This window comes from Agelaius phoeniceus, chromosome 3 (assembly GCF_051311805.1).
Source record: "Agelaius phoeniceus isolate bAgePho1 chromosome 3, bAgePho1.hap1, whole genome shotgun sequence".
Lineage (NCBI taxonomy): Eukaryota > Metazoa > Chordata > Aves > Passeriformes > Icteridae > Agelaius > Agelaius phoeniceus.
Genome location: NC_135267.1, coordinates 53,252,602 through 53,280,153, shown reverse-complemented (window position 1 = coordinate 53,280,153; position 27,552 = coordinate 53,252,602). Strand labels below are relative to the sequence as shown.

At 39.0% G+C, this 27,552-nt stretch overlaps 1 protein-coding gene across 3 annotated transcripts in view; it reads right to left on the bottom strand.

Moving 5' to 3' along the window:
- Window positions 1-27,552, bottom strand: part of NKAIN2 (sodium/potassium transporting ATPase interacting 2) — a 518,775-nt gene that overhangs the window by 51,338 nt on the left and 439,885 nt on the right. For all 3 annotated transcript variants that reach the window (XR_013181351.1, XR_013181350.1, XM_054629881.2), the window contains one exon: window positions 24,928-25,128. Coding sequence is in view for 1 of the 3 variants with exons in the window: in XM_054629881.2 (XP_054485856.1) it covers window positions 24,928-25,128 (201 nt within the window). In the remaining 2 variants the exon portion in view is untranslated. The remainder of the gene's footprint in view (window positions 1-24,927; window positions 25,129-27,552) is intronic.

The following is a 27,552-nucleotide window of genomic DNA, read 5'->3' as shown; positions in this document are numbered from 1 at the left end:
ATAAGCATAACTCTTTCTATCATTTTTCAGTATTTCCAGGGTATTTAATTATAAAGCCTGTCTTTTCAACAGCAGGATAGCCTAGGAGAAGGCATGCTGCATTTCAGTTACCTGTCTTTCAGACTGTGACACCATACAAGTAAAACTGACATCACAGCCATAAGCCTAGAAGAAGACTGAAGGGATGAATGTAACATCAGAGAAAGGGGTACATACTGGAAAGTTTTTGCATAAAAATTTTAACTGCATGGTCGTTCAGACATTCCTCTGATAATTGGATAGACTAGACTATTAGTATCATTGTAATTTGACTAGTAACAATTGTTGTGTTTTGATAGGATTGTTAAATCTTTAATTGGTCTCAATAAACTCTTAGCTGCACATATCAAGAATGTAATACTTTGAGTTTGACAACTGTGCAATTTAAAGTGCATTATAAGTGAGCTAAAAAAAAGGGGCTGTCTCACAGGCAGATAAATTCAGACAGAGCACAGTGTTTCTAGCCTATAAACCAGCTGCTCACAGTATTTTCTGGGTATTTTGGGGTGGTTTCTGTTTTGTGAGGTAGATGCACTTTTTCTCTAAACTTCCTTATTTCCTTACGGCTCCCTTAACACTGGTTGGATGACCACTGTATTATTATAAAGGAGAATAAATTCTTCTCTCCCCCCCTTCACTCTCTGGAACATGTTTTAAAGGTGCAAAACTTATTATTCAGCATAAACAGAATGAGATGACTGGGGATAAAAGCATCATATGGTCAACCCAGGACATTGATGCAGGTACATTAATCTAACTTAAGCAACATTAGTTGTTTTTTGTTCACTCTGTTAAACAGTCTTTTGAGGTTCAATACAAATAAGAAATACTCTGATGATGAAGAAAGAATCATTGTAATCTTCCAATCTTCCAAATTCTCAACAGATGCTGTAATATAACAGGAGTCAGAGAATCACAGAATATGCTGACTTAGAAGGGATTCTCAAGGATCATCAAGTCCAACCCTAGCCTTGCATAGACCATCCCCAAGAGTCACACCATGTGCCTGGAAGTATTGTACAGACACTTGAATTCTGCCAGGTTTGGTGCTATGACCACTTCCCTGGGGAAGCTGTTCCAGTGCCCAGCCACCCTTTGGTGAAGAACCTTTTCCTGATATCCAGCCTAAAGCACCCCTGACACAGCTTCAGGCCATTCCTTCTGGTCCTGTCACTGGTCACATAGAGAAGAGATCAGTGCCTGCCCACCCCCTTCCCCCCACCCACCGAGAAGTGCCACAGAGAGAAATGAAATAATGATTTTAAGGACAATGGCTGCAATATTCCTTTTTTCACATCTGGTGCATGTATTGGGACTGCTGGAGCAGGGTAGAATGCCTGTCAAAACCTATCAGCCCATGCAGGAGGATTCATCCTTTGGCTATGGGATAGCCAGCTGACCCTGTGCTCAGTTGCTGCCACAGCTACATTGGTGGCCAGGCTCTCAAGCCTCAGTTAGGGCTGGGAACATTCTGGTTCTGCACCACAGAAGAGTTCCACAGATACTTGTGTACATGGGATGAATTTACTCTCAAATGCATTTAATCAGTCATTTTTCTTTTCTGAGTCCAATGAATATTTTTCTTCCTTAGCAGATATTCTGACATGGGAACAACTTTTAAATATTCAAATGTTCATTGAAATGTTCAGTGCTCTACAAGGTTTACTAGTACCAGCTAAAATTTGAAGTTGATATCTGCTCCAGCCACAGTTAGAGATACCAGCTGTTTCCCAGAGGATTTGGAGTGGCAGTGGACAGTGGTGGAAGTTTGGTTGGAGATGGTCATTATAAAGTTTGGTTTATTTGGACACATTAGCCTGTACTAATACACTGCTCTGGTAGTGAGGGTGTGTGGGCAAATGAATGTGGGAACAACTTGAGATTTGTGACATGTCATTCTGCATAACAAAAATAAATGAAACTTTGGTATCTGGTGGAGAACCCCATGCAGCTGTGGGGCTCCCTCCACTGCCCTTTTAGCCCATGTAAAACTATGTGTGTCAGATGGCTGATAAACCCATTTCCACCCCAGCTGTACCACTTGCTGGTCTAAATTCCTGCCTTGACGTGGCACGAGGTGAGCATATTCAGCTAAAACAAAAGGGATGCATTCTGTACAGCTGGCCCTGATGGTCTGCACCCACTGCTCAGTAAGCAGTACCAGTGCAATGTGAAAGACTGTCACAAGTAGGCTTATGCTATTTCAAAGCTACAAATGAAGAGAAATTGAGTTCACATGCTGCAGTGAAGCAAATCAAACCCCATAACGTTTGTATTAATTGCCAAAAGCAGATAGTGCCTGGGAAGCAGAATAGAGGGTGGAAATGCAATAAATCTTCAAGCTTAAATCTGGAAATGAGCCCAGGTTTTGGGGAGTTAGAGTCTAGTCAAAATTACTTTTAAAAGTATAAATCTATCAGAAAAAAAAAATCAATCTGAGAAGTATATTTTAGATCTTGGTTATTTTTCTTTGGTTTTTAGCCAAATATTAATTGAAACTGTAAGAAAGAAATGGCCTTTTTTAGAACAACCAAATGCTCTCAGACCCTTTATTATATCTAATATACTCATTGTATATTCTGTTTAGGATAAAAATATGCATAAACCATCAAATTAACAGTACGGTGATTTGGAACTATTCTAGGCTTTTACTAATGAAAAAAGTCTTGAAATGAAATGTATAGCATCACTGTGCAGTGATGCAGTAATAATTTCCTTTTCTGCAGAGGAAGCAGCATCAGAGTTCCTGAGTTCATGACAATTCTGAGTCAGGTGAGGAAGCCCACAAACACAACCACAAGCCCAGAGGAGACAGCCTTGACCAGGAATTGTTTATCAATAGGGTAGAATGGTGATGCATTCCAGAATCAAATGTATATTGGAGACCTGAAAGAAGTTCATGCTCTGGGAGGTAATCTTACAGCTCAGAAGTTGATGAAAGGTTGGATGTTTTCTCACATAAATGTAGTGATGATTTGACTGCATGTATTAGGTAGCTGTTGTATTCTTCTGTTAAAGTGGCAACAAGAGGAAAGTGAAGAGAACTGATGAGATTTGGGTGATGCTAACAGCAAAGGGATAAAACAAAGAAAGAGAGCTAAGAGTAGTGGAAAGAAATTTTGCTCATTTCACTGCCAGTACTTGACCTTTCCTTTTCCAGTTCTTTTTCCCTGACATCTAGGGCTCACTGCAAATTGTCTTAAGTAACACCCTGCTGCCTACAGGTCATTATGGCTTTATTTGCCATCCAGAAAAGCTTCTAAGAAAGGAATTCAGAGATTTAAAAGAAGCCAAAAAATGTAATTTTCAGGACATTCTAGTGCTGCTAAAATTTATTTACTTTATGCTCTAAAAATAATGTTTCTTTTTTTGAGTGGAAAGGCAAAGGATTATGTTGCTTGCACTGAAGCATTTACTCAACATTTTTTGCCTGCAAGTTAATGAAGTAAGGAAAAAACAGAGGTATAGCATTAAAATGGAAACATAGATCTGCACTGAGAATCAATACAGCCACACAAGCAAAGGTTTCTAAAAGAGACGTAGAATATATTGGCAAAACTACTTTTCTGCTGCTATAGCTTAAGTAATTTCCACTACTGGATTTCAGATTTATTTTAATACAGTAACATAAACATCTATGTTTTTGCTGGTAAAGTTATACAGCAGGGGGCAGGAAAATAAATTAATACCAGGGACATTCATAATGGCATTCCATGAATTTTCATATCCTTATACCATGGAAATCCACATATTCTTTTCTCCTATTTCACACCCCCCCATCCTTGGAAAGGTTTCACCTACATAGATGAAACATTATTTGCTCGCCATAATTTTAAAATAATTTCTGGCACAAATCCATGCAAGTCTAATGGAATTCAAACATATCAGGGCTTAAAACAAAGCAACTTTCTGATCTAGTTAGTCACTAGTTCTGATAGCTGTTGGTCCTGCCTACTTGGTTCCTTGGTTTACTTGGGTTCCTTTTTGGTAGCTTATGCACAGCTTTTTTAGCCTGAGAGAGAGACAGAATGGGGGAATATAAAATATTCTCTGAGTGACAGCACACATAAACAGAGACTTGTCAAATGCTAGACCAGGTAAGATGTCCCTGGTGAGTCCACAGCACTCTAGTAAGGAGAAGCAGTTGTGCTGGTGTTTTCACTGAGATACTGTTGGGATTTTCTTTTCCTGCCTCTTTCTGTGAAGGCATTTGACATATGGTTCTGTGCTGTTCAATTACACATTTATTTTCCACCCCTAGATAGGATTTTTCATTTATTTGTCATTTCCCATTCTTAACTAGAATTATACTTTATTCATCCTTCCACATAGTCTTATGTTATTAATTTTTATCAGGGATTGGAAAAATTTAGTTTGGAGAAGAAGTTTAATCAGCACAGAGCCTGGCTTAGAATAAGTTTCCTATTTTAAATGGGCTGGGGGTTAGTCACTAACATAGTTTTTCCCATGCACTGAAAATGTGTTTAAAACGATGTCATTTGATTAACTTGTAAAGTCTGAGAGTAGCTAGCAGATTCAATTATGGATTCAAATTATGCAACTAAATTGGTCTAATTTTTAAAAGTGATGAATGGAGTGCATTAAAAGAAAGGGATAATAAAGGTCTAAAGAGGAATTGGCAAGGAATCTATTAATTAAAACTCAATGAACAAATGCATACCCTTATGTGAATGGGTGCACAGCTATAAATATGTTGATTTGCATCAAAAATCCAACTTGACATAATGTTTACATTACATTGAGTTTAATTTCCTACATATCTGAAATCCACTTAAATACATGTTAATGATGACAGGAAATATTAGAAATCTGCTACTAATATTGCAACAAGAAATAACTCTATTAACTACAGAGTGAAATATTAGGGTGAAGTGCCTTTCCTGGAAGACAGAAAGCTGCTTAAAAACGTATTGAGAATCTGTACAAGATATAATATTGTCTGATAAGACATAAAGCTGTCTGACCCTAATTACAGCTTTTGGTTATGTCAGGAATAGCTCAAGGATAAAGTTGCTTTCTAAGAACCCCGAAGAGAGGATGGGTCACAGAGTTGTAAGTGCTGCACCCATAGACCAGCTCCAGAGGCATCCATGGCATCAGCAGTGTTTCCATGGGGGTCATATCCAACCCTCCCACAGCCCAGGAGCACGAAGACAGGAGGACACTTAAAGCTGCAGAATCACCTCATGGCCTCTGCTATAAATTTCACCTCTTGGGATCAGGCCATGTTTAGATCTACCTCAGTTGGTGAAGTTTTAATTCCATCTCCCTTTTTTCAAGGATGGAAAGCACCTGCTCCAAGACAATGGTTTGAAATGACCACCTGTTCCAATGTGGATTTTCACACCTCCCTTGCAGACAAGACCTCAATCTCTGCAGGTCCCTTCCTGCACTGAGAAAGAGCCCAAACACATTGTCTTGCAGGTGAGCCATCACCCAAACCTATCTATATCTGCATTTTCAATACATTTATGTTTTAAGTAGGAGTATCTAAAAACTGAGAGACCCTCTGAAGTATCCTTCTTTCTACTCCAATAACTCAACACCATTGTTCAGGAAACTAGATCAGGACCTGCATATTGATTCTTTTCATCCAACCTTCTTGTTTTTTTTATTTTTATTTTTAACTGATGAGTTTATTCTTACCAGTTGCTAAAAAGCTGGCACACTTTCCTGCAGCTGGTGAAGAGAAGTACCTGCTTGCATGCCTGCAATGCACAGAGCTAGCTCCTCAGGGACAGCCTTTCACTGACAGATGCAATGTGCATCTTCTGCAAACACTCAATTACATTTTCAGGATGAGAGATTTGAATTTCAAAGGTTCTCACAAGTAAATCTCCAACTGTTTAAAGTATTTTCAGAAAATAATTTCTTTTTTGTTTAAAGGATTTGTAGGAAATAAGAAAAAGTGGGATGTTTCAAGTCCTTTGTGGGTGAAACTTAACTGGCAGCTCAGAATGAGGAGGTTATGATGTGATTGGTGAGGTGGGGCTGGAGACTGAGGGAGGTGCACCCAATGGCAAGGCAAAACAAATGGTTCTTGTCAAAATCACGGAGAGACAGCTTGTGTTGCACAGGTCAAACATTACCCTAACAAAATCATTTGCAGCTCATAACTCAACCTCTGACTGGTAAGACTGTCACATAACAAGGAGTACAGTTGGTAGCCTGTGAATGGATGCTGCCTCCTGTCAAAAGAGTCCTTGATTCACCCATTTTAAAGCAGCTTTCCCCACAGTCTTTCAGGCATCCCTGCTTCCTGCTTCAGAGACTCCATCTCTGGGAAATAGCCTGTCAGGTCCCATCTGTTTTTTTGTGAAGCTGCCAGCCCCCTGAGAGAGGGTCCACCATTCCAATCTCCTGTCTGATGCTGGAAAACCAAAGGGGAATAACCTCTGCAGTCTGCCAGAAATTGGTTTTTTGAAAGCAAGGACTCTGCTTCAGAGAACTGCAATCTACCATACTTAAAGGAAAATTAGTTTTCTAAGTACAGTGCTTTCTTCTGTTGACTGCTTCAGCCCTCTGTGCCTTTCTGTGCTTCTTCTCCTCACACTGTGGCTTGTGGGAGCTTAAACCTAAATAACTCATTAACAAGCAAAATCCAGTACACCATATTTCTTATTCCAGCAGGTATTGTGAAGGGAAGGAAACAATGACAAAGTAACTTTCAGAAAACTGTTGCTATTTTAATGATAGTAAAACTGCCTGAGCACTAAGCAGGCTACAGCTGGTATAATTAACAGCTGTTACATTTGTCAGTACTTCAAAAATGATTAGCAGGTGTCCTAGTTGATTCGACAAGTTCATTAATCATTGGAGGCTTTCCTTCAAATTGGCTTATCAGTCTTAATGTGCCTTCACTACTGCTTTACAGAGAGCAATAATATTACATGGAGTATTATAAACATAAACAAACTGACATCATGTACCCCAATGGGCTTAGCATCTAAATAACAAGACAAGCATGCACAGTAAAGACAGCATGGAGCAAAATCTGAGACAAAGTATTTGCCATGAGAACGAGACAGCAGAGAGTTTCAAAGCAGATTTTGGAACACAGAGTAGTTTCTAAATGGAGTGGAATGGTTAGACAACAAATGGAAGTTGTATGACAAGGAAAAAGATTAAGGTGGTTGTAGTCAGAATCCTTTACATAAATTTGAATTTTTCAAAAGCTTTAAGATAAAACATAAGGTTTTAGGGTGATTCAACAAAGATGGTGAAAGAAAAACTGCACCATTTTGCATAAAGGACAAGGAAGACAAGGGAAAGGCTAAAGAAATAAAGTTATGGAAGTGCAAAACTGAACTCTTGGGAAATGATAGAAAGAGGAAATACAATTTAATGAGATAGAGCATCTAGAGCATCCCCAGTGAGTAAAGGGAAAAAGAGAAGTAGCCTAGTGTGCATGGAAAAGTTTCAGAGGTGAGAAGAGGATTCAAGTGATTAAAGGGCACATGATGGGTGGATTTTCTTGTGGCTTTCAGTTGTTTTGCTTATTTTTGTTTTGTTTCCCTTCTCCTGGAAAATGAAGCAATTTGATCCTTTCTTAAAGACCCATCCTCTAGCAAAAATTTCTCAGGTGTCATCATTCAGACCACAGAACAGAACTGACCCAATGAATTCATTAGGGAACTGAGCTGACTTCCAGCTTATTCTGACACATTGTTCATTGGCAGTGTCAGAGACTGGGTTCTGAAGTTGATGGACCACTGAATTATTTTGATGTCAATACCATGTCTATAGGACATGGTCCTTGCTGATTTTCTACAATTTCCTATACAGACAGCAGACACTGGGTCTGAAGCTGAATGCAGACAAACAAGTGACACAAGGCATAAATCTTGACAATTTTTTTGCATGTTATAAAAATGTTCTACTGCACATTGGTTAAAGATCTCCTCTGTACGGACTGCAGTGAGTTCTGCTTCATTCATTTCATACTCACACAGATGTGTATGTGTGTTGCATAGAGGCATATTCTTATTTCCTACATTTGCTCTTCTCTGCACTGTGTCTACCTTGCTACGAGAGAGCATTATTTTTGTAGGGGTCCTGCATACTAGTTCGTAAGTAGGAATAGATGTCAGCTTCAAGAATCCTAGCTGACCTCATGCTACTTCCAAGCAGGGCTAAAGGTGCTGCCATGTCCTCTTTCTGTCTAAACAGTAGAGATGTGAGTGAAACTTGCTACTAAATTTTAGAGCAAAATACTGAAGTACTGTTCTAAAACTATGCTGGCTTCTGCCAGATATTCCTAAAGCTTAACATCTATTTGTACCTTAAATCTTGTGTAGTCTTGCACTATTGAAACTCTCTGACTTGATGGGTCCCAGAGGTGGAGGGAAGGTGTTACTGTCGCTGGCAATAGTTTTACTCAAGTTGCCTGGGTAAAAGAGATATTTCTTTGCCTATCCTGAATGTCTATGGCAATTGAAAGGTTCCATTACAAGAAAATGGTGCTAAATTCTGTCAAAAAGTGAATTACCAAGACAGGCACTGTTACTAAAAAAGGAGAACAAACTCTGAAATGTTGGGATAATTTGTGCACAGTTATTCAAAGGTATCATCAAGCAGACACTATTTGTATGGAAAAGCAATTATTACAGGAAAAATGCAAGCCTGTAAATGTAACACATATTGCTTTCCTATGCTTTTTATGTAATTGGTATCATTATGCTACATAATGACACCAATTACTTAAAAATTAAGCACACAATAATGCATACTTCATTTTATTATATTCAGATGGAGTTCCTATCTCCAGCACTTCAGGGCCAGACATCCTTTAATAAATTCTACATGTGCCTTCAGTATTTTCTCTAGGGTTGTATTTTTTAATGCTAACTCTTTTAGTGGGGAATCTCAGGCATAAAAAATTAAAAAGGTCAATTTTATGATGAAACACATGAGCCTGGATATTCTAAGTGGCACCCTAGACTGCAGAAGCTAATTGCTTTTTGACTGAAGAACTCTCTTAAGTGCTCACACTGGAAACAGGTTCATGTGAAAAGCAGGATGCATCTCTATGCTGCTTCCAAGCCTGCTGGGATTTGCTGAGATGAGTGACGCTGTGAAAAATAGAAATCACCTGGAGCCTGTTAATATCATAATCAAGTGAAAGCACAATTACTGCTGTCTTAATCCATCTGTCTGTATGCATCCGCTCCACTTCCAATCACCTGCTTTATTCACTGGTGTATTATTATTGAGATGGCATTAAAAAATCTAAGGCATGCAGATTCCAAATTGCTATATGCTCTTCCACGTCAGTCTGTCTGTGTCTGTCACTTTAGTGAGGCCATTTGTCAAGAAGGAGAGCAAACAAAGGTCGCAGATTGCATGAAGTAAAGCCAAAGTACCTTTGTGTGTGGAGGCTGGCTGAATGATGCCCAAATTTAAGTTAGCAGATTGCAATTTTGACAAGTGCCATTTCTGTTAAATGAAGGGGAAAAAAAGTCAAACAAATGTACTGAATTCTAACAACTCCTGTAAAGCTCAGTAATGTTCAATAGATGCCACGTCACGTCTCTGGAACACTAAGGTAGCTTTGGTAAACAAACATAAATTTGTAAAGTATGATGGTAGTTCTGCAAAAACAATCTGACATGATAATATGTTTAGTTTTTTATTTCACCCTGAATGATGTTTGATAGTGTAAGTGATCAAACTGAGTGACAAGAATTCTACATAATAAAATAAAATTATAACAACAACAACAGCATCAACAATCAAGCAAAAACAACTGCAACAACAAGTAGTAACTTTTAATTTAGAATAAGAAAATGCTAACTGAAGCAAGAGTATATTTTCAAATTTCAGTAGACAAGCTATAGGGAGGAATGTTGAACAACTGAAATGTTCACCATTTCTAGCTAATAGGTCTTTTTCAGTGAAATTTAAGTGAAACTTAATCTCTCAGACATTCTTTTGAAAAAGCTGAATATTACCACGTGATTCTCTGATTTGCTAAATGCTTTGCATAGAAAAATATGAGATCCTAGGATTCATATAAAAATTCTACATCTAGAATCAAAGAGACTCTTAGAAACCATTTTGAAGAGCATCAGGAGAATGGGTTTTGAAGGTAATTGTGGATACTGGAAAAGAATGGTAGGTTCTTGTACACCCCCTTAAGATATTAAAAATGAAATTTTAAAAACAGTTAGCTTTCCAGAAGTGATGACAAACACACTTTTGTGTTTATGTGCACTAACTAGGAGTTAACTTGTAATCCCTCAGCAGTTCAAAATTCCTTGCTCTTTTCCAGTTGACAGTCTCTTTGGGAGAGAAAAACCTTCAGTCTTTCAAAGGAATGTTACTTTTTAATTTCAGTGAAGTTTTGTTTAAACACCTGAAGTTAGAGGAAGAAATATAAACCTCCTGAATGGTCTATGCAGCTGCATATGCTGACTCTAAAATGCCACCAAGTCCCTCCATGAGGCAGCTAATGGCACTAATGCTCTTCACATTGCCTTCAAAATTCCCCCTGAGACTTGTTCAAAGCTCTGTGCACTGAGTCAAGCTCTCTAAGGAGCTATGGATCAAATGGAGCCTGTTGCTCCTAAGTGCATTAGGGCTGAGGAAGACACTTTTGCAAAGTTCAGCTCCAAGTCCAGACCTGTGATGAGATCAAAATCTCCAGATCCAACCTTGCTGGAGTGCATGGTGCTTGTTCAGTCCACTGAAGTCAGCTGCCATCTGTGGCAGCCCTTGTCTAGAAATCCCTTGTCTGGAAATAGCTGTGATTAATTTTGTTTTTCTGGAAGTTTGTGAATTTTTTTTAGTTATGGGTCTCACTATCCAAGGCAATTCCCAGTAAGTGCACAAAAGGATAATACCTGCATGTGGCTTTGGAAACAAACCTGTTGGATCTGTTGGATTTTTTTGTTTGTGGCAGGTTTTTTGTTGGATTTTTTTTGTTTGTTTGGTTTGATTTGGTTTACAAACAATTACAGGAAACAAAAAAAAACCAACCAACCAACCAAAAAACCCCACCCTCATTCCTTTTTCTTTCTCAGGTTCTTTTTGACTGCTTTAATGAAAATAAATCAGAGTTTAAGGAAGCTAAATGGCTACACAAACAGAGTATTTCAGGATAGAAAATACAATGTACTGCAGAGGGATTTGGTTCATCCACACATTTAAAAATCATAGCATTAAAATGACTACTACTTCTGGTAATTTTTAGGATCTTCATAATGAACCTCTCATAGCAGTATTATTTCCAGAATCAAAAAGAGACAGAAAATGCAGCATTATTGCTTACCTATGTATCAGATATAACCAGTATAATAATTTTTAATGTGACTAACCTCTTCCACTCAGTCAGAGCTTCATAACTCATGTGCAGAAGACATTTGGAGAGACTTGATGCTTTAAAAATGACAATTTGTTTCTTTCATGTAATTCACATTTCTGTAAAATTTGCTGCATCATTATATTCTGATGGTTGCAGCAGGAAGCAATAATCATGGCAAAAAGAGCTAACAGCCCAGGGAAAAATCCTTTTCTTATGATACACAGTGATTTTAGAATGATCTTTACAAACCACAAAGCCACTGAAACCTAAAATGTAGGTTCAGCCAGAGTACAAAACAATGATTTAGCAGCTTAACATTTTTGAAGATGAGATCAATTCATGCAGTTTGTAACAGAATATGTTTGCAAAAGTCTGTCACAACCTTTGAAATGTATCTGGGTTATGTATTTTGTACCATTGGTACCTAGACACAGCAAATTTTCTGCAGGCATCTCTAAGGGAGAATCAGGAGGCTGCCATCTGAAAATGAGGCAAGCACCACCAGCTGATACAGCAAATGCCAAGTGGCCATTTAGCAGTGCCAGCTCATGATAGACTCACACAGAAAAACTACCTGCCCCCCTTCTCCCTTTTGTACCTAAATCTTCAGGAAACTAAATCACTTCCTAAAAGCAGGGATGGAGAAAGCAGTCTATTATTCCCTGGCAGCCCACAAAGGATTGCCCATATTGACAACCTGTTTTGTGTAGGCAGGCTGCAGAAGCAATAAATCCTATTAACCTGTTCAAAGTCAAATGAAGACATTTAGAAAACAGAACTGCTATTACATGCAGTGGTGAAAGAAGAGCATATCAAAGAAAGGTTAAATGGCTGCACCAGCGTTAGATTATGCAGTTACAACTGTAAAATTCCCCCAAACCTTTCTATCACCTCCTCCTGCCCTTCAGGATATTAATTATATTCCCCTCAAGCTAACTAGCTGACCATTTAAACGTTATCTTTTGTTCTGTCAATGATAATTTTCAAGATAAAAAATCAATTTCAAGCTAACAGGACTTCTGTGGAAAATGCTTATGTTATACTATGGTTTTGCTAGTGCACACTTCCTCTGTCCAAAACATATTGCATTTTGTGTGTACAGACCATTCTGGAGATTTACTGTAATTATGTCATGATGTGCTTATTGTTATGGATTCAGCAGCCTTTCTTCCTCTCTACCTGTTTTGTTTGAGAGCAGCTGCTAGCTTCAAGCTATTGCCTGCTTCCAGCAGCAGAGGCTGAATGAAGGAGTGCTTTCCAGGGAAGACATGTTTTGAAACAGACATACTGACAATAAACTGGTTCACTGGGGAGGCATAACATTGACTGGATAAAAGTTGAGTAATCATTCTGTGATAATTTACTGAAACTGGGTGCAATTTGCTTTAAAATAGAAATTCCCTCTGCTGCTGATGTTGGATTTGGAGGACTTTTACTGATAAAAGGGTGGCATTTGCTTTTATGAAGTAGCTGATCTTTGGAGATTCATTAAACCTCATTATTTTTTCTTATGCATAAGTGACTGTTAATACTTATTCACTGAATGAGAGGAATGGGAATAATGGAGTTGTCTAAAGCAAAGCTTGACAGTGCTTCTCTTCCTCCAGCTCTCTCTGCTTGTTGTGACTGAATACACTGAATTGAATTACCAAGGAAAGCCTTGATAATCTCTTGGGAAAATGGTGAGCTCTTCAGGTGAGGCTGCCCAGCATTGCCTTAATTTCTGTGCCTGGTTTCAATTATGAATCAGATGTGTGCAGTCAGTCCAGCTCCTCCCAGAGCTGCTCTTCCGAGGGAGTGAGGAGGATGTGCTGAGGATCCAGCCCCTTGTTGGTAGCCACTTCCCAGAGCATTCCCAGGAAACAGGGCTATCTGAACAGCAGTTCCCCTAAATGGAAGGTAGGGAATTGCATCCTAGTCCCGGATCTATTTTTCCTAATCTTTAGGAAAAGAGTATGTGGAAAAGGAAACAGTTAAATAATTAGGTGCAAAACAATAGTGCAAAAATGTCAGAGATTTCTGTGCTGTGTTCTTGTTACAACCTTCTCGCTGGAAATGGCACATATTAATATTTTATTGACTTGAACCTCTGGGGTAGATTCCAGATGTCACTACTTGATCATTGTGAACATATAACGAAAAATAAATTCTGTCATGGTGATGTTGAATTCCCATCTATGGAAACAATTGTTACCAGAAGACAAATGCTCCTGTGGCTTTGTAGATGCCTTTTTTTCCTCTGGTTGTGATTATGCACACACAACTATCTGCCTGCAGAAAACATGGACATACAGAAGGAAAATGAAGCAGAGGAAAAGTCACAACATTTCATTATTAAATTTTATACATTAAGAAATAGCTATTTCCTTTACTGTGCTCAGACCAGAATAGAGGCTGACAAAGCTCAAAGGTAGAGTTGAAAGAATGCCGCCTGCTGGGAAAAAACCTGCTCCAATGGTTTTGAAAACATGAATCACTTTATGCCAGTCTGTTTCAAGCAGCTGGGTACTGCAAAGCTGATGTCTCAATAGTGCTGCAGATTAGGTGAAAGGTGCTGCTCAGGGGCACACCTTGAAAGCCCCCAAACACATCAGAAGTGCATGTATGTGCTCTGTGCCTGCCCAGCTGGTGCTGAAGATAACATCTATTAAAGGAGTGGTGAGAATTGGCTGATGTCTACTGAGAATACGAGCAAAGAACAGATAACCTCTGATTTCAAGGGAAAGTAATTTTCTTCAGTTAGATGGAACAATGACTTTTTCACTAATGAATATTACCTGCCACTTAGAATCTAGGCTTCAGGTGAAAATTTCAGAAAATTTACAACAAAAAGACTCAATTTTCAATCTCAGACTCTAGTTTCCTTAGAACTGCAGAAGTCAGAGAGCCAAGAATCCTTAGGGCATGTCTACAGAGGATCTTCATTGCATGCATTATTTTGTATGCTACATAAGCACTAAAAAATTAAGACACAAGATAAACTTTTCTCTCCTAGTACTAGGATTCCAATTCATGTTTCCTTCCTGAACTGCAAGGTCAGAGTCCACTGCATGACTCAAACACTAGCTGGAGATCTAGGTATCATTAGTGTTGCTAAATGTCCAGGGAACATCAACTCTAAGTGTGCGATTGCCATGACCTTGAGAACATACAGAAGTGTATATAGACACAGTATCAACTGAAATAACCTACAGACTGCCTTCTGACCTAGAGGCCAAATGGTATAGCACAGCTTATGTTCACACAAATAAGCTCTTTTTCTGCCTCAGAACAAGATGAGCAGATCCAAACTGGCTATCAGAGATGCTCCCTGGTTTGTGCTACCTCTGTACCCATGGCCCAACAGAGTCTGGGACAGTGATACTGGTCTGGGCTGAATTCATGACAGGGCCTTTAGCAAAAGTCAAACATTCTGAATAATCATGCTGCGGTTTTTAGGATGAGCCCTGTCCAAGTATAAATGTACTATGAAAGTCCAGAGCCCAAGCAGCCAGCCAAAAAAATCTACCAGAAAACCAGGGGCTATGTTAAAGATCACTTGCCTGCACTTTAAATGACCACTATGACACTGTTAAGACAAAACATTTCAGAGCTGATGCATTTTTCAAAAGAATCATGTTCCTTCAGAAAATTCCCAATGAGCTCTGATCCTGAGATTGCAAGAGAAAACGTAATTTATCAAAAATATTGTGAGCAGTTTTCTGACCCCAATACCTTGGCCTGATTCAGACACTTATTCCAAGGGTTCTAGGGTACACAGTTGCATGAAAGCAAGGTACTTTTAATTTTTTTACTTTTCTGGAAGGCAAAAGCCTTGTTATGCTGTCTGTGCTAGAAAATGGGGGAAAAACTGCAGAATTCATAATGTCATATAATTGTTTTTATTGTACACACACTAAAGAACAGGGACATCTAAATACTTTCTACATTTTTATATTCCTTAGTCACAGTTATTCTTTTTAGTGGGGTAGTTAGCTCTACCAGAAACACTCAAGTTGTATTATAGAATTTCAGGAATCTATCATTGATCAGTGCCTTCAATACAGGTTCAGTTACAGCTGCTGACATTGTTTATCTTTGGTGAATTTTATAGATCAGATTTTCAGAACCATGGTATTGTGACCAGAATAGTCATGACTAAAGCTGCAAAACAGTTCATTCTATGTTTTCGTTAACACTATACTTTTATGTGCTCAGTTCATCTTCTGCTCAGGAAGCTGTGCTAACAGCACACAAAAATGAAATATGAAGCATACTATCTAAAGTATACCATTGAAGGTTCACCAAAAATTTGAGAAACAATCATAGTTCTTTTTCTGGTAGTTTTTTCTTTTTAATATGTTTGTGTCTATAATGAAGTGAGGAAGTTGGCTGTATGTTTTATGATTCTCTATATTATATTCAGGAAAAAATCGCCTTAACTCATGAACTGAGTCCTCGTACTTCCAGAATTAGAGGGGCTTTTTCTGGGATATGAAGCAAAATGGCAAATGCCACTTTTGTATCAAGCAGAACGAGACAGTACTGTAATATCAGTAGGAATACCAAACATGGAGACACTGAGGTATAGCTGTACAGTGGATGGGGTTTTCAATATTTCCAAGCAGCAGCCCTCATTTTTATTCTACCTTCAGAACCAGCTCAGGAATGGGGTTGGTGAACCTGGCACTTGACTATGAGTTTTCAGTATGAAGAGGTATTGCTTTTTGTTTAACTACATGTTGTAGAGGAATACTTATGATTATAGAAGCTTGTGCTACTTATTATTATTGCTGTTCTTCTCAGTACTATTTTTACATCTCAAACAAATGTAATAAGCTTTTTCTACCTTGTAAATTCCTTTGAATAGAGAGAAAATCAAATGGACTAGGCTACTTATCCAGAATCTCTTCAGAGAGAGGCTCACCAAGACTAGGTTAAATAGACCCCAGTCCAATTCATCTGACCCATGTATAGCTGGAACATGTTCACGCGCAGCTCTCATGCTATGACAGAGAAATAAAAACAGGACTATGCCAGTACCAGAACTGAGGAATAATTTAAATGCCAGTTGTGGGAGGCAGCAAGTCAGAAGGAAATCATCACCAGTCAGCACAGCACCATCTAGATCACACAGCCCCCAGACAGCTGTGAGCCACTGAACCTGGGGATCCTTAATCTCATTGCTCAGTCAGATCACTACAGGGTCAGCCAGAATTCAGAGTCCCCTCTGTCAAGAAACACATATGAGGTGATCAAAAAAAATTCTCAGGAAAATTCCCTCTGGCCACAAAGTAATGAGTCCAATGTTCAGCTCTTTGTTTTCATAATTCCAATCTCACTCAAAAAAAAAAAAAAAAAATCACATATGCTATTTGCCTTTGGTACTGCAAGAGCATCTGTGAGAAGCAGAACTGCTTCTTCCAGTCTCTTCCAGTGCTGGTGCTGTTGTCTTTCTCTCCACCAGGGAAATAAATCTTTCAGAGACAATCCTGTTTGCCTTGGTTAGGGAAGACTGTTTAAAGCTGACTTCTCTCTTCTGAGTTGGAGAAAACTTGTTTTCAGACAATTACATAGCTTAGCTTTATACAAACACAGCTCATTAAGAAGGGAAGTTTTCAGGAAAATGAATGAGTACAATTCTACTGACAAAGCAACCTACTCATTATGAAAAACGTTTATGCTTTGATGTGTAAAATTCAGTTTTCTGCAAGAAGTAGTGAAGATATGCAGGTAAAATTTGATAGAAGCAATAACAGATAATACATACAGATATAAAAAAAAAATCTCTTACAGAAATCCTTCAAAATACTAATGACATATGTTGTAGCATTATTGTCAAACAGAAAAAGCAATATACTGTGCTCTGAGCCAATGTCAAAGATTCCTGAACCTGATGCCTGTCTGCTAACATGGCAAGTCAGTGCTATTAACACTTTACAATGATTCATACCCTCTTCACATTGTGCTGATTTTGCCCAGTCCCACAGTGAAAAAAAGACTTTCTAAAGTACCAATCTATATCATTAAGAATCAATTTTCTTTCAACCATTGTATTGCCTTAGAAAAGAACCTTGCTTTAATTAAATAATGTTATTTTTCTCCATTAGGTTCAAAGAGTCACAACTTAATTACATGAGCTCTTATCTCCTTACTCACATATAAATATTCTCACCACTCTACCAGCACAGGAAGAGACAGCTGATGTGCAAAGTATGTGAATGAATATAAGCATGTAGAAGAGGTGGAGGCTGTTGACAGAAAGGAGGTGCAGGAACAAAGTTATCAAGGACAAATCTAAGAACAGGCTTTTATGTGCAAGATGTACTTCCTGCACAATTGATGACCTTTATATTTGGTAAAAAGGACTGGAAAATTAAGAGCACAGCATTAGGTTTACTGCTGCATTTGATGTTTTGCAAGAGCTTTGCTGCATTTTGTTTTTTCCCAGCATATCACACTGTATGTATTTTGAGCGGAGGAATGGAATATGCTGGTTTATTGGCAGAACACAAGGGCTACATCAATTGTTACTCTTCCTAAAAGATGAATATTATCCATCTGAGCACATTGAAGGCTGTTACTACAGTACAAGTTTTCAGAATACTCCTGTGCAGCTCTGTCAAAGGGACCTGCCTGTTTAATTTTAGAATTTCAGCTTGGATTATCCAGGGCAAACCTCTGTGTTGTTTCGACTCATGAATATTTTGGGACACATGGAAACACTCTTTTGCTGTTTGCCTCATTCTTAATGACATTATTTGATAGGCAGATTTCATTTTCCATGCATTCCTGTGACTACTTTCCACATCTCCCCTGCCTTTGCTGTTTTGCCTCTCCTTGTATCATACAGTCTGTCCTGCTGACATATCTGCTGCCTGAGTCTTTCAGTCTTGCTCTATAATTTGCTGGTGTATCTGGAGGAAATTCTGGCTTTTTTCTATGCTCAGGTGTTACCAATATCTTCTCAAATAAAATTAAATTAAAACCACAAGGAAAAAAAAAAGAGATCAAATGTACTTCCCTAGCAGAAGACTTCTTTTCTCTTTCTACTCTACCTTACAAGCTCTCTCTTTAACCTTTGGTGTCCTTCTTATACCCTCTTGATGTCTTACAGTGAGTCTCAGCTTCTGAGGAGCATCCTGCCTCTCCTCCTGTGCCATGTCTTCTCCTTGCTCCTGAAAATGCCCGCTGCTGAGATTATTTTCCACCTCTTGCTTTAAAACCTCAATTTCTTTTCCTTAGTTTTGTCCAGTGAAATTCAACTACTTATTTCTCTTGCAAGACTCTCTGTGGCCTGTCCCACCTGGCTTGTCCCCTCCTGTCAGTATGAGAGTGCACTGCTAATGAGACACCAGCTTCTTGTCAGCTAATTCCTAAATTTCAAACTTTCACACACTTCTGTCTTTTTCTGCTTTTTAGGATAATTTTCCAGCAGATAAAATTTATCAGAAGTTTATTTATTCTGAATCATAGGACTTTTTTATCATGCCTACAGGAAAGCTGACAATGGTCAAACAGGAGGTACAATGAAACTTCAAACTAATATTCCCTCTCTGTCTTCCTGTTTTTTCCTCTTTTCCTTTCCATATGGGCTGACTGGCTTGTTTTATACTTCAGAGTTTAGTTCTTTTGGATGGGAACCACTGCTTTTTTTTCTAATCATATTTCCTCAGCACTGTTGAGGGCCTTTAAGTGTTAGACTCTGAGTAACGTATTTGAGCATGGAGGTCTAAAACACATGCAGATAGTTCAGTAAATATATTCTTGTAAAAAGCACACTTTTACTGAGTACTCCTATCTCTCTACCCAGGCTTGAAGGTATTTAATGCCACCTGTGCTATGCAAACATTAAAGATTTTAAGACTTTCCTATTCTAATTATTAATCCTTAAGAGAAGCAGGGAACATTAATGCTATTCTATTGTTCTAAGTGTTTAAATACATACACAGACCACCCTTCCATAATATCGGATTACCTGCAATGTTTAATGGAATTGTCCTGGCAGCATCTTTCTGAAATATTTAAGAACCACTGTTTGTATAGTACAGACAATAATTGCCATGAATTAAGCACCCTGCCAGAGGTTTTATGGTAAATCTGCAACAGAGCAGAGATTTTGATGCTGGCGTCCTAAGTTCATAGCTGTACTATTGCATCTTAATAACACAGTTATGCTTCATGGTGTTTTAAATCCATCTGACAGCATCAGGGCTTGAAAGGTATTGTGCATGATGCAGACTTTGCAGAAATCCAAACACTATACATTTACTGTAAATACTATGGATGGGTAATTACATATTTCAGATTTTGAAGCATGAAATAATAATTTTAATGATTGCATGAAGCATATACTCGAGCAAAAATACAGGAAGGAACAAAAAGAAATTCAGACTAATATATAGCACATAAAAGTCAGTGGACAGGATCACTTTGAAAATGGTCAATACTTTTATCTAAGAGTTTACTTATGGTTTTATTTATTCGGTATGTAAATTACCATCAATAATGCAGATGCAGTACATAAGAAATGCCTTTCTTCCACTTGTTTTACTGGAATAATATTACACAGTCCATCTTTTTGAGGGCTATGTAACTAAAACCCAAACTGGCTAAGGTGATGCCTTCACATTAGTCATATTCCCATAACTCAGGCACTTATCTCCACTAAAATCAATAGATTTTTGAGTGTGTGAGAAGTAAAAGACAAGCATACTAAATATTTTTAATCCTGTGTTGGCAAATAGATTTGTAATTCTGTTACACTTATCTCCAAGGCTGATCTCTAATTTGCATCTTTTCAGAGTTTTGATCTACAAATGGGTTTTAATTTGTTGACTTTTGCAAGAACAGACTTGTGGGAGTGAGGGCAGGTCATGCATAATCAAAGAGTAAAACAAAGACAAAAGAAAGATGCAGAGAATCTGAGCTCAATTTCTGTATAAAATGCAATTAACATTATAATTTCCTTGTACCACACAAAGACCTTCCTGTACTGGGTGTCCTGCATATTTAGGGGCTTTTTGAAAGATTCAAGAGATCTCCATCTAGGCAAATGCTACAGAGTCTTATGAAATGAACATGAAAAATTTAGGCATGCTTTTCTCTCTCTTCTGCACTTGGAAAGAGGCACAGAGCGATGACATGATTTCAAAAGAACATTGTGATAGATCTGGAAGCAGAACCCTCTGACCTGAACTGCAGCTCAGGGCCTGAACTGAAAAGCCTCTCACCTTCTCTTAAAAGACAAGAGTTCAACGAACTGTGGAAATGAAGAAAACTGTACATAGGCTCTGTAGGTAGAATTAGACATTGATATGTGTGAGTGCTTAGAAACTGCCAGCTTATGAGAAACTTCCATCTGTGTGACAAAAGGCTGGGATGAAAATGCTATTTACATGCAGAGCCAATGACTGCCTTATGCTCTGACATGATATGCCAAGATTAACAGTGGTGTATGACCTGCACTGTGTCCCTCCCAAGCACTGCCCTCCCCATGGAGAAGTGGCAGCTATACCTCCTATTGTTTAGAGGTAGGAAGTTTCAGTCAGACTCCTCTGCAGATACCATACAGAATGCAGCTCAAATAGCTGCAAATCAAATCCCCATTAGTACCACTGACCTCATTCTTTACCTGGAATAATTCCCTCCAGAGATCAGTCATTTAAGTATATCTATCCTTGATAACCCAGTAGGCCTGAAAATGAAATAGCTTCTCTAATGCAAGCAACAAGAATCAATAGCCTTTAAACACACAGGGACACTTTATTGCCTGAAGTATATGAGTATATGAGTCATGCCATCACTAGACCAGTTCATTTTGGTAATTTGTAGACATAAGGACAGGCAGAGTTGTGGTCCTTGCCGAGCATATTGGATGGATCAGATGCTCAAGACTTGGGAGCTCTGTAAATGAGACTTCCCTGGGAGAGAAGTGCCTAGTGGAGAGTATGTGAGCACAGGTGTTGTGGTTTGAGAGGAAGTAGGTTTTCTGGGATATGCTGTGGTCACCAATAGGTGTTCAGATTTTAATATTAGCACCTGGTGTGGCCACTGGGCACATGGATACGCCTCTGAGAACACGGGGTTAAAAGCAGAGCTCTCCCCTGGGAGGCTCTCTTGGGTTCCGGTGGGGAAAGAGTTTGGATCTCTCCCCCGGCCCAGCTGCTGCTGCTGGGCGGGGCAGGGGAGCCATGCGGCCGGGTGAGGTAGGCCGAGACTTGGACAGAGAGGGGAGGTGAAGAGGCCCCGAGGATGGAAGGGTGGGAGAAGCACCAGGAGGCATCAGGCAGCCACCCCCAGGAGAGGGGGGGAGAGAGAGAGAGAGAGAGAGAGTGAGAGAGAGAGAGAGTACAGCCTGTGCCTGTGACTGCTACCTTGAAACTTGATACATGCACCGGCAGCATGGCTGAGAAGGAGAAGAAGGGTGGGGTGCAGCGAGAACGTGTCCGGCCCCTTGTGGGAGCTTTGGGTGGGCAGAGCCCGAGCTTCTAACCCTTTTTTACACAATGAAAACTTTGCAGAACATTAACCTTTCCTAGAAGAGAGATACAGATGAAATGGAAGAAGGAAATCTGCAAGTGTGAAGGTCTGGGCAAGTGAAAGATGCGGAAGAGTAGAGAAGAATCTTAGTTGGGAAAAGATGATGGAGTGGTTTTAGCTGGACTCTTCTTGATATAGCCATGGACAGAACCATGTTTCCTGCGACACAGAGACTGCCTCCAGGGGGAAGCAATGGCTCAGAGTCAAGAGGGTTCAGTGTTGAGACCCCTCGGGCCCAAAGGGTTAATTTTGGGGGGGACAGGTGTCCCAAAGGTGAGACTGTGCCTTTTTTTGGAACGGGATAAAGCATCCTTAAAAAGATGCAGCTAGAAGCAGCTCTGGTCCATGTGCAGTGGTGAGAGCACTGGACATGGAAGGAAGAAGTCACAACGGCAGATGTACTCCGGGCAGTGCCACGAGTGACACAGAAACACACGAGGCTTCAATGATGTTTCCAGGGGAAGCCCATGGCACAAGAAGGACTCCTCTCCTCTTGATGAATTGAGAATTGATTATCTAAAGAGTGGTGATGGACTGAGAGTTGAAATTTGGGGGATGGATGTATTGGAATTTGGTGGGGAGAGGAGGAAATGTTTCTGGAGGGTTTTCATTTTCCCTGTGTGTTTCTTTTTACTTAGAGTTGTAGTTTAGTTAAAGTTTTTTTTTCTTTATTTCGAAGTGGGGGCCTGCTTTGCTTATTCCTGGTCACATCTCACAGCAGACACCAGGGAGAAAGTATTTTAATGGGGGCATTGTGCCAGCTTCAAACCTTGACAGCAGGCTACGTTAGGAGTTAGTTCTTTCCAACAAGAATATTGAATTAGTTGTGGCCAAAATGATGCATTTTTCTGCATTTATCAGCAAACCTTTAAATAGCTGTTGCTGTCAAAGTGTGATGAAGCTAAGATCTCACCTTAGCAGATTCAGCTGTGATATTGATCAAGAATTGGGGAGGTCAGGAAATGAGGAAGTTGTTCTATGGAAATACAGAATCACAGATTCACAGAATTGTTAGAGTAGGAAGGGACCTCTGGAAATCATTTAGTCCAACTCCACTGACAATGCAATTCTGTAGGAATTCCACTGACTGACACAAAGAAAAGAAAAAGGGGGATGTATATATTAGAAGGGGGTCATAGGTGATTTGGAAAGCCTGTACCTCTCAAGTACCTTAGCCAATGGGGAAAGATAGAGGGAAATGGGGCTGGGAAATTAAGATAAAAAGGAGGTTGAGTCCTCTAACAATTTGAGGGACCCCACGGGAAATGCCCATGACCTGTTCCTTTATTCAAATAAAGTAATAGGACTCCTCTGTCTCCTTTTTGGATATAAACCTCTGGTATTTGTGGATTAATTTTCCTGACACAAACAGTATCTTCTCTTCTTACTTTGTGTTATGTGTCACTGAGCTTTACCAGTTAATTCCTCTGTTTCCCATTTCATCACATTTAATATGGGAGTGAATTTACACTAGCATTTCTAATAGAAAAAAATAGCCACAATGGGAAATGTGAAAGTGATGTCAACAGTAGTCAAGCACAAGGTTTGTAAAATTGACCCATACTTATGCTGTGCAGCTTTTTACCAGTGATAACCACATTTGGAGTAACATGAATGGGAATACAACACAGATGTAGTTAGCTACTGCTAGCAGATTACTAATGGCTTGTTATTTTGAACCATTATTCTGACTTGAAAAGAATGAGATAATCCAAAACCACAGCTCTATTTAAACACAGACACACCAAAAAACCTTGTTGAATCAGGAACAGAACTGGGCTTGAACTACATATACCTCAAGTTTCTTGTTCACCGTTCATTAAATTAAAAAATAAAAGGCAGAAAAAGTAGCCTGGTTATCTGTTTTTAAAGGCTTGAGGGTAGGAGGGCTCTGCAGAGGAGAGGGCAGGCTGAATCAATGGGCCAAAGCCAATTTTATGAAGTTCAACAAGGCCAAGCGCCAGGTCCTGCACTTGGGTCACAACAACTGTAGGCACTACCACAGGCTGGGGATAGAGTGTCTGGAAAGCTGCCTGTTGGAAAAGGACCTGGGGGTGCTGGTCAACACTGACTGAACAGGAGCCAGTGTGTGCCTACATGGCCAAGAAGGCCAATGGCATCCTGGTCTGGATGAAAGGAAATCAAGCTTGCACCAGGGAAACTTTATGTTGGATATTAAGAAAAAATTATTCACCAAAAGGTTTGTTGAGCACTTGAACAGGCTGCCCAGGGCAATGGTGTAATTTCCTTCCCTGGAGGTATTAAAATGATGCAGATGAGTTGCTTAAGAGCAGGCTTTAGTGTTGGACTTGGCAGTCCTGTGTTAAGGGTTGGGCTTGATGATCTTAGAGGTCTTTTCCAACCAAAATTATTCTATGAAGCTACAATTCCACGAGTCAAGTCTGAGTGTTATAAAATGCTGGGGAATAGATAAATGGAAAAGTCACCCACTTTTTGGATAACTGTGAGCTCCATTATACATTATTTCCCCCAAGCAAACAGTTTTCATCCCTTATAAATTTTCTGCAGTGCAACAATGGATTCTTGTACTCCTATAAAAGATTTAAGATCTTGGGTTTTGATTTTCATATAAGTGTAACTTTTTCTGGAGGGGAGGGAAAACCCCTCCCATTGTAGTCTAGTGTCAATTAATGCAGTTAAAAACAAATTGATGAGTTTGAGTCCTGTGAACTGATCAGGGAATCTATTTTTACTGTTGGTTTGTCTTTTATATTCAATTTCATATTTAATTTGGCTTTCACAACAATAGCTGTAACTTGCTATTATGTCAAAACTTATATATTACAGTATCAGGAAAACAGAGTGTGCCACGTCATTAGTTTTTAGTGCAATAATAAATATGTATGTTGGAAATTTTTGCATGCAGCTATCTTGAACTGGCTGAATGACAACGGAGTTTCATAACTAAACTAAGACCTAAACCCAGGGTTTGTGAGTGAGTGGCACAACCATCCACTATTCCAGTAAGGAAGAGAAGAAATCCTGAAAAGGTGGTGGAATTGAAGCCATTTGTGAACACTTACTGCAAGGAAGATCTGAAGAGAGCTGTGAGCCACTTCTATGTACTGGTATTCGAGGAAACACCCCGAGACAGTGATGTAACGATGATCCTCTGGTGCCCAGTCCGGTGCTGGGGTTACTGAGGTCACGGTGCAGCCTGGCCCATTCTCCATCCACCAGGAGCGGTGCATTGAGATGTTAAAGGTCAGAATGAGATCTGTTTCCTGCAGAAGAGCAAGAGAAGAATTATTGTGTGGGGATGTTACCCTGGTATCCAATGCCTCAGCAAGGGATTTCACAGCATGCATAAAGAAGCAAAGAGCTGCAATAAAACTGCGCTGGCACATGAAAGTTAGTGGAGCTTGCCTGCTGCAAGCAGAAGTGGCTGTACCTTGTCAGGCAGAGATGCTTTGGAGCAGAAAAATAATCCTGCAAGCCAGGATCTGTTCCTAGAGATCACGGCAGCCTAGACTATAGCACTCATTTCTGCTGATTGCCCATTTTCCAGTAGATACCACAAGGATTGATGGCCCATGTTTTGTTGGTCTGACGTACCAAACTGTACAAAAATCCCCCAGAATCAAGCCTTTGTACACTTTAATATACACACGTCATCTGCCAGGAGCTTTTTCTAATGGACCCAGTGAAGGAGCCCTATGGTAGCTCTGCTGAAATATTGGAGAAGATTGAAGAATCCTGTGCATTTGCTTGCAGGCAAATCTCTTTACAATGCCTCTCTCTGATTTCTACTTTCCTAGGACCCTGTAAGGAAAGAGTGAGTGTTGCCTTGTCTAAAGACTACTGGGCTAGGTAAAAAGGAGGGGCAGAGGTGTGCAACCTTTGACTCCCATACAGCTAGGGTGATGGAGTAACTAGTCAGCCATGCCTTCCATTAGGATTGCATTTATAAATAGTTCATAAAGGATTAATAAATTATTAATACACATCATAAACAATACTACGGATATTACTTTCATAAATTATATGTGGTTGCACATTGCTTGATGGTGTTACACATAGCTATAACAAAACTATGGACTCTGTAGATTCTGTAATAGCCTACAGTGTTTACCAACATTTTATACATAATTTATGACTGTAACCTCATTGTAAAGTGTGACTATCTAGTCTGTGTGCACATGTGCTCAGTCATGCAAAAAAAGATTGCTTTTAAGTAATGTCTTTGCAGAGCCAAACTCTCCCCACACCTAACCTACATTTTTTCCAGCCTGTTGATGTCATTAATAATTAAGATTCTCATAAAGATTTTAAAATGTAACTATTTAATTAGACTTACCGTGCCAAAAATAATAGAATGCTATTCTGTAGCACATAAGTTGTATTCACATTTCTCTCCCTTCAAAAGAGCTGTTTTTTCAGCCTCACTTATTTCACCTTTTTGCACTAACTTATGAAGAGGTAACTCCCTCCAGAGAGGTTTTGGATAATGTCACGTGTCAATTGGTCTGTGATTGCACTTGACACTGCAGTGTAGCTTAATTTTTTTTCTCTGATTTACAGTTTGTACCAAAAGTATGATTTAAAAAAAAAAAAAATCAATCGCTACCCTGCATAAGCACACACAGCTATCAGATGGCAGGAAGGACCTAAATATGTTTGCAATGAATAATTACCCTTCATTCCCACAACAGTCCAATCCAGCAAATAATGAGCTGTATGAGAAAATTTAAAATGCTTCATATGAATTTAATCATACAACTAACTTAAAGCATGTTTTAGTTTAGATCGAAACTACAGCAAAAATTTCTATAAACAATGCAAATTTTGCCCAAATATATATATTGATGTATGGTTATAAGTCTTCATCCCCAAAAACCCTCTCTTTTCTCTGGATCCTTCCCTACTAAAGCCATAGACACTGGAAAGTGTCTGCCATGTGTTTCTTGGAAATGGGAATTTTTACCTTTTACCCAAGCCAAAAGATTATTTTTCTTTCTGAAGGCTGCTACATCCCCTCAAGCAGAACACTGGTCTTCTCACTTGGTGTAAGAAGTTGTAGAATGGACATCTTTGGAGTAATTTTGCTTAAAGTAATATATTTATTCCTCAATGACTGAAACTGGAATTCATCATGTTATTGTCAAAAGAAGAATTCAGCCATTCTAGTTATCATGGAAAATTTGAAACCTCTAGTCTCTTATCAGAGATGCAGCACAAATGAATAGGACTCATTGTCTATTTCTATTTTAGCATTTGCAATACCTTGAGAAGAATCATGATGGACTAAATACATTTTACAAAGTGCAGACTAGGAATGAAAAATGTATTCCTTGAAAAAGAAAGGGATAAACTGGCTTGCAGGAACTGAGTATGTTATGCATCTGCCAGATGAAGTGAAAATGGATCAAAACTGGGCTCTGTGTGTATAATATAATTTCTCTAGGGGTAGCTATTTTTGCTTACCACAGATTCAATATTTTAAAAAATTATTAGTTAAAGCATAAGTAAATTTCCAAGTTACATGGGAAATATTATTACACATTAAAATATTTAAGATTACTTATGTAAATAGAAACTTCACAAAATCTAGCTTTTTCCCATCCCTGAATTTATCCTCAGATGATTTTTTGAAATATTTACACTATTCCTTTGCATTCAAATAATCTTTTGGCAGTTAAGTAACAATA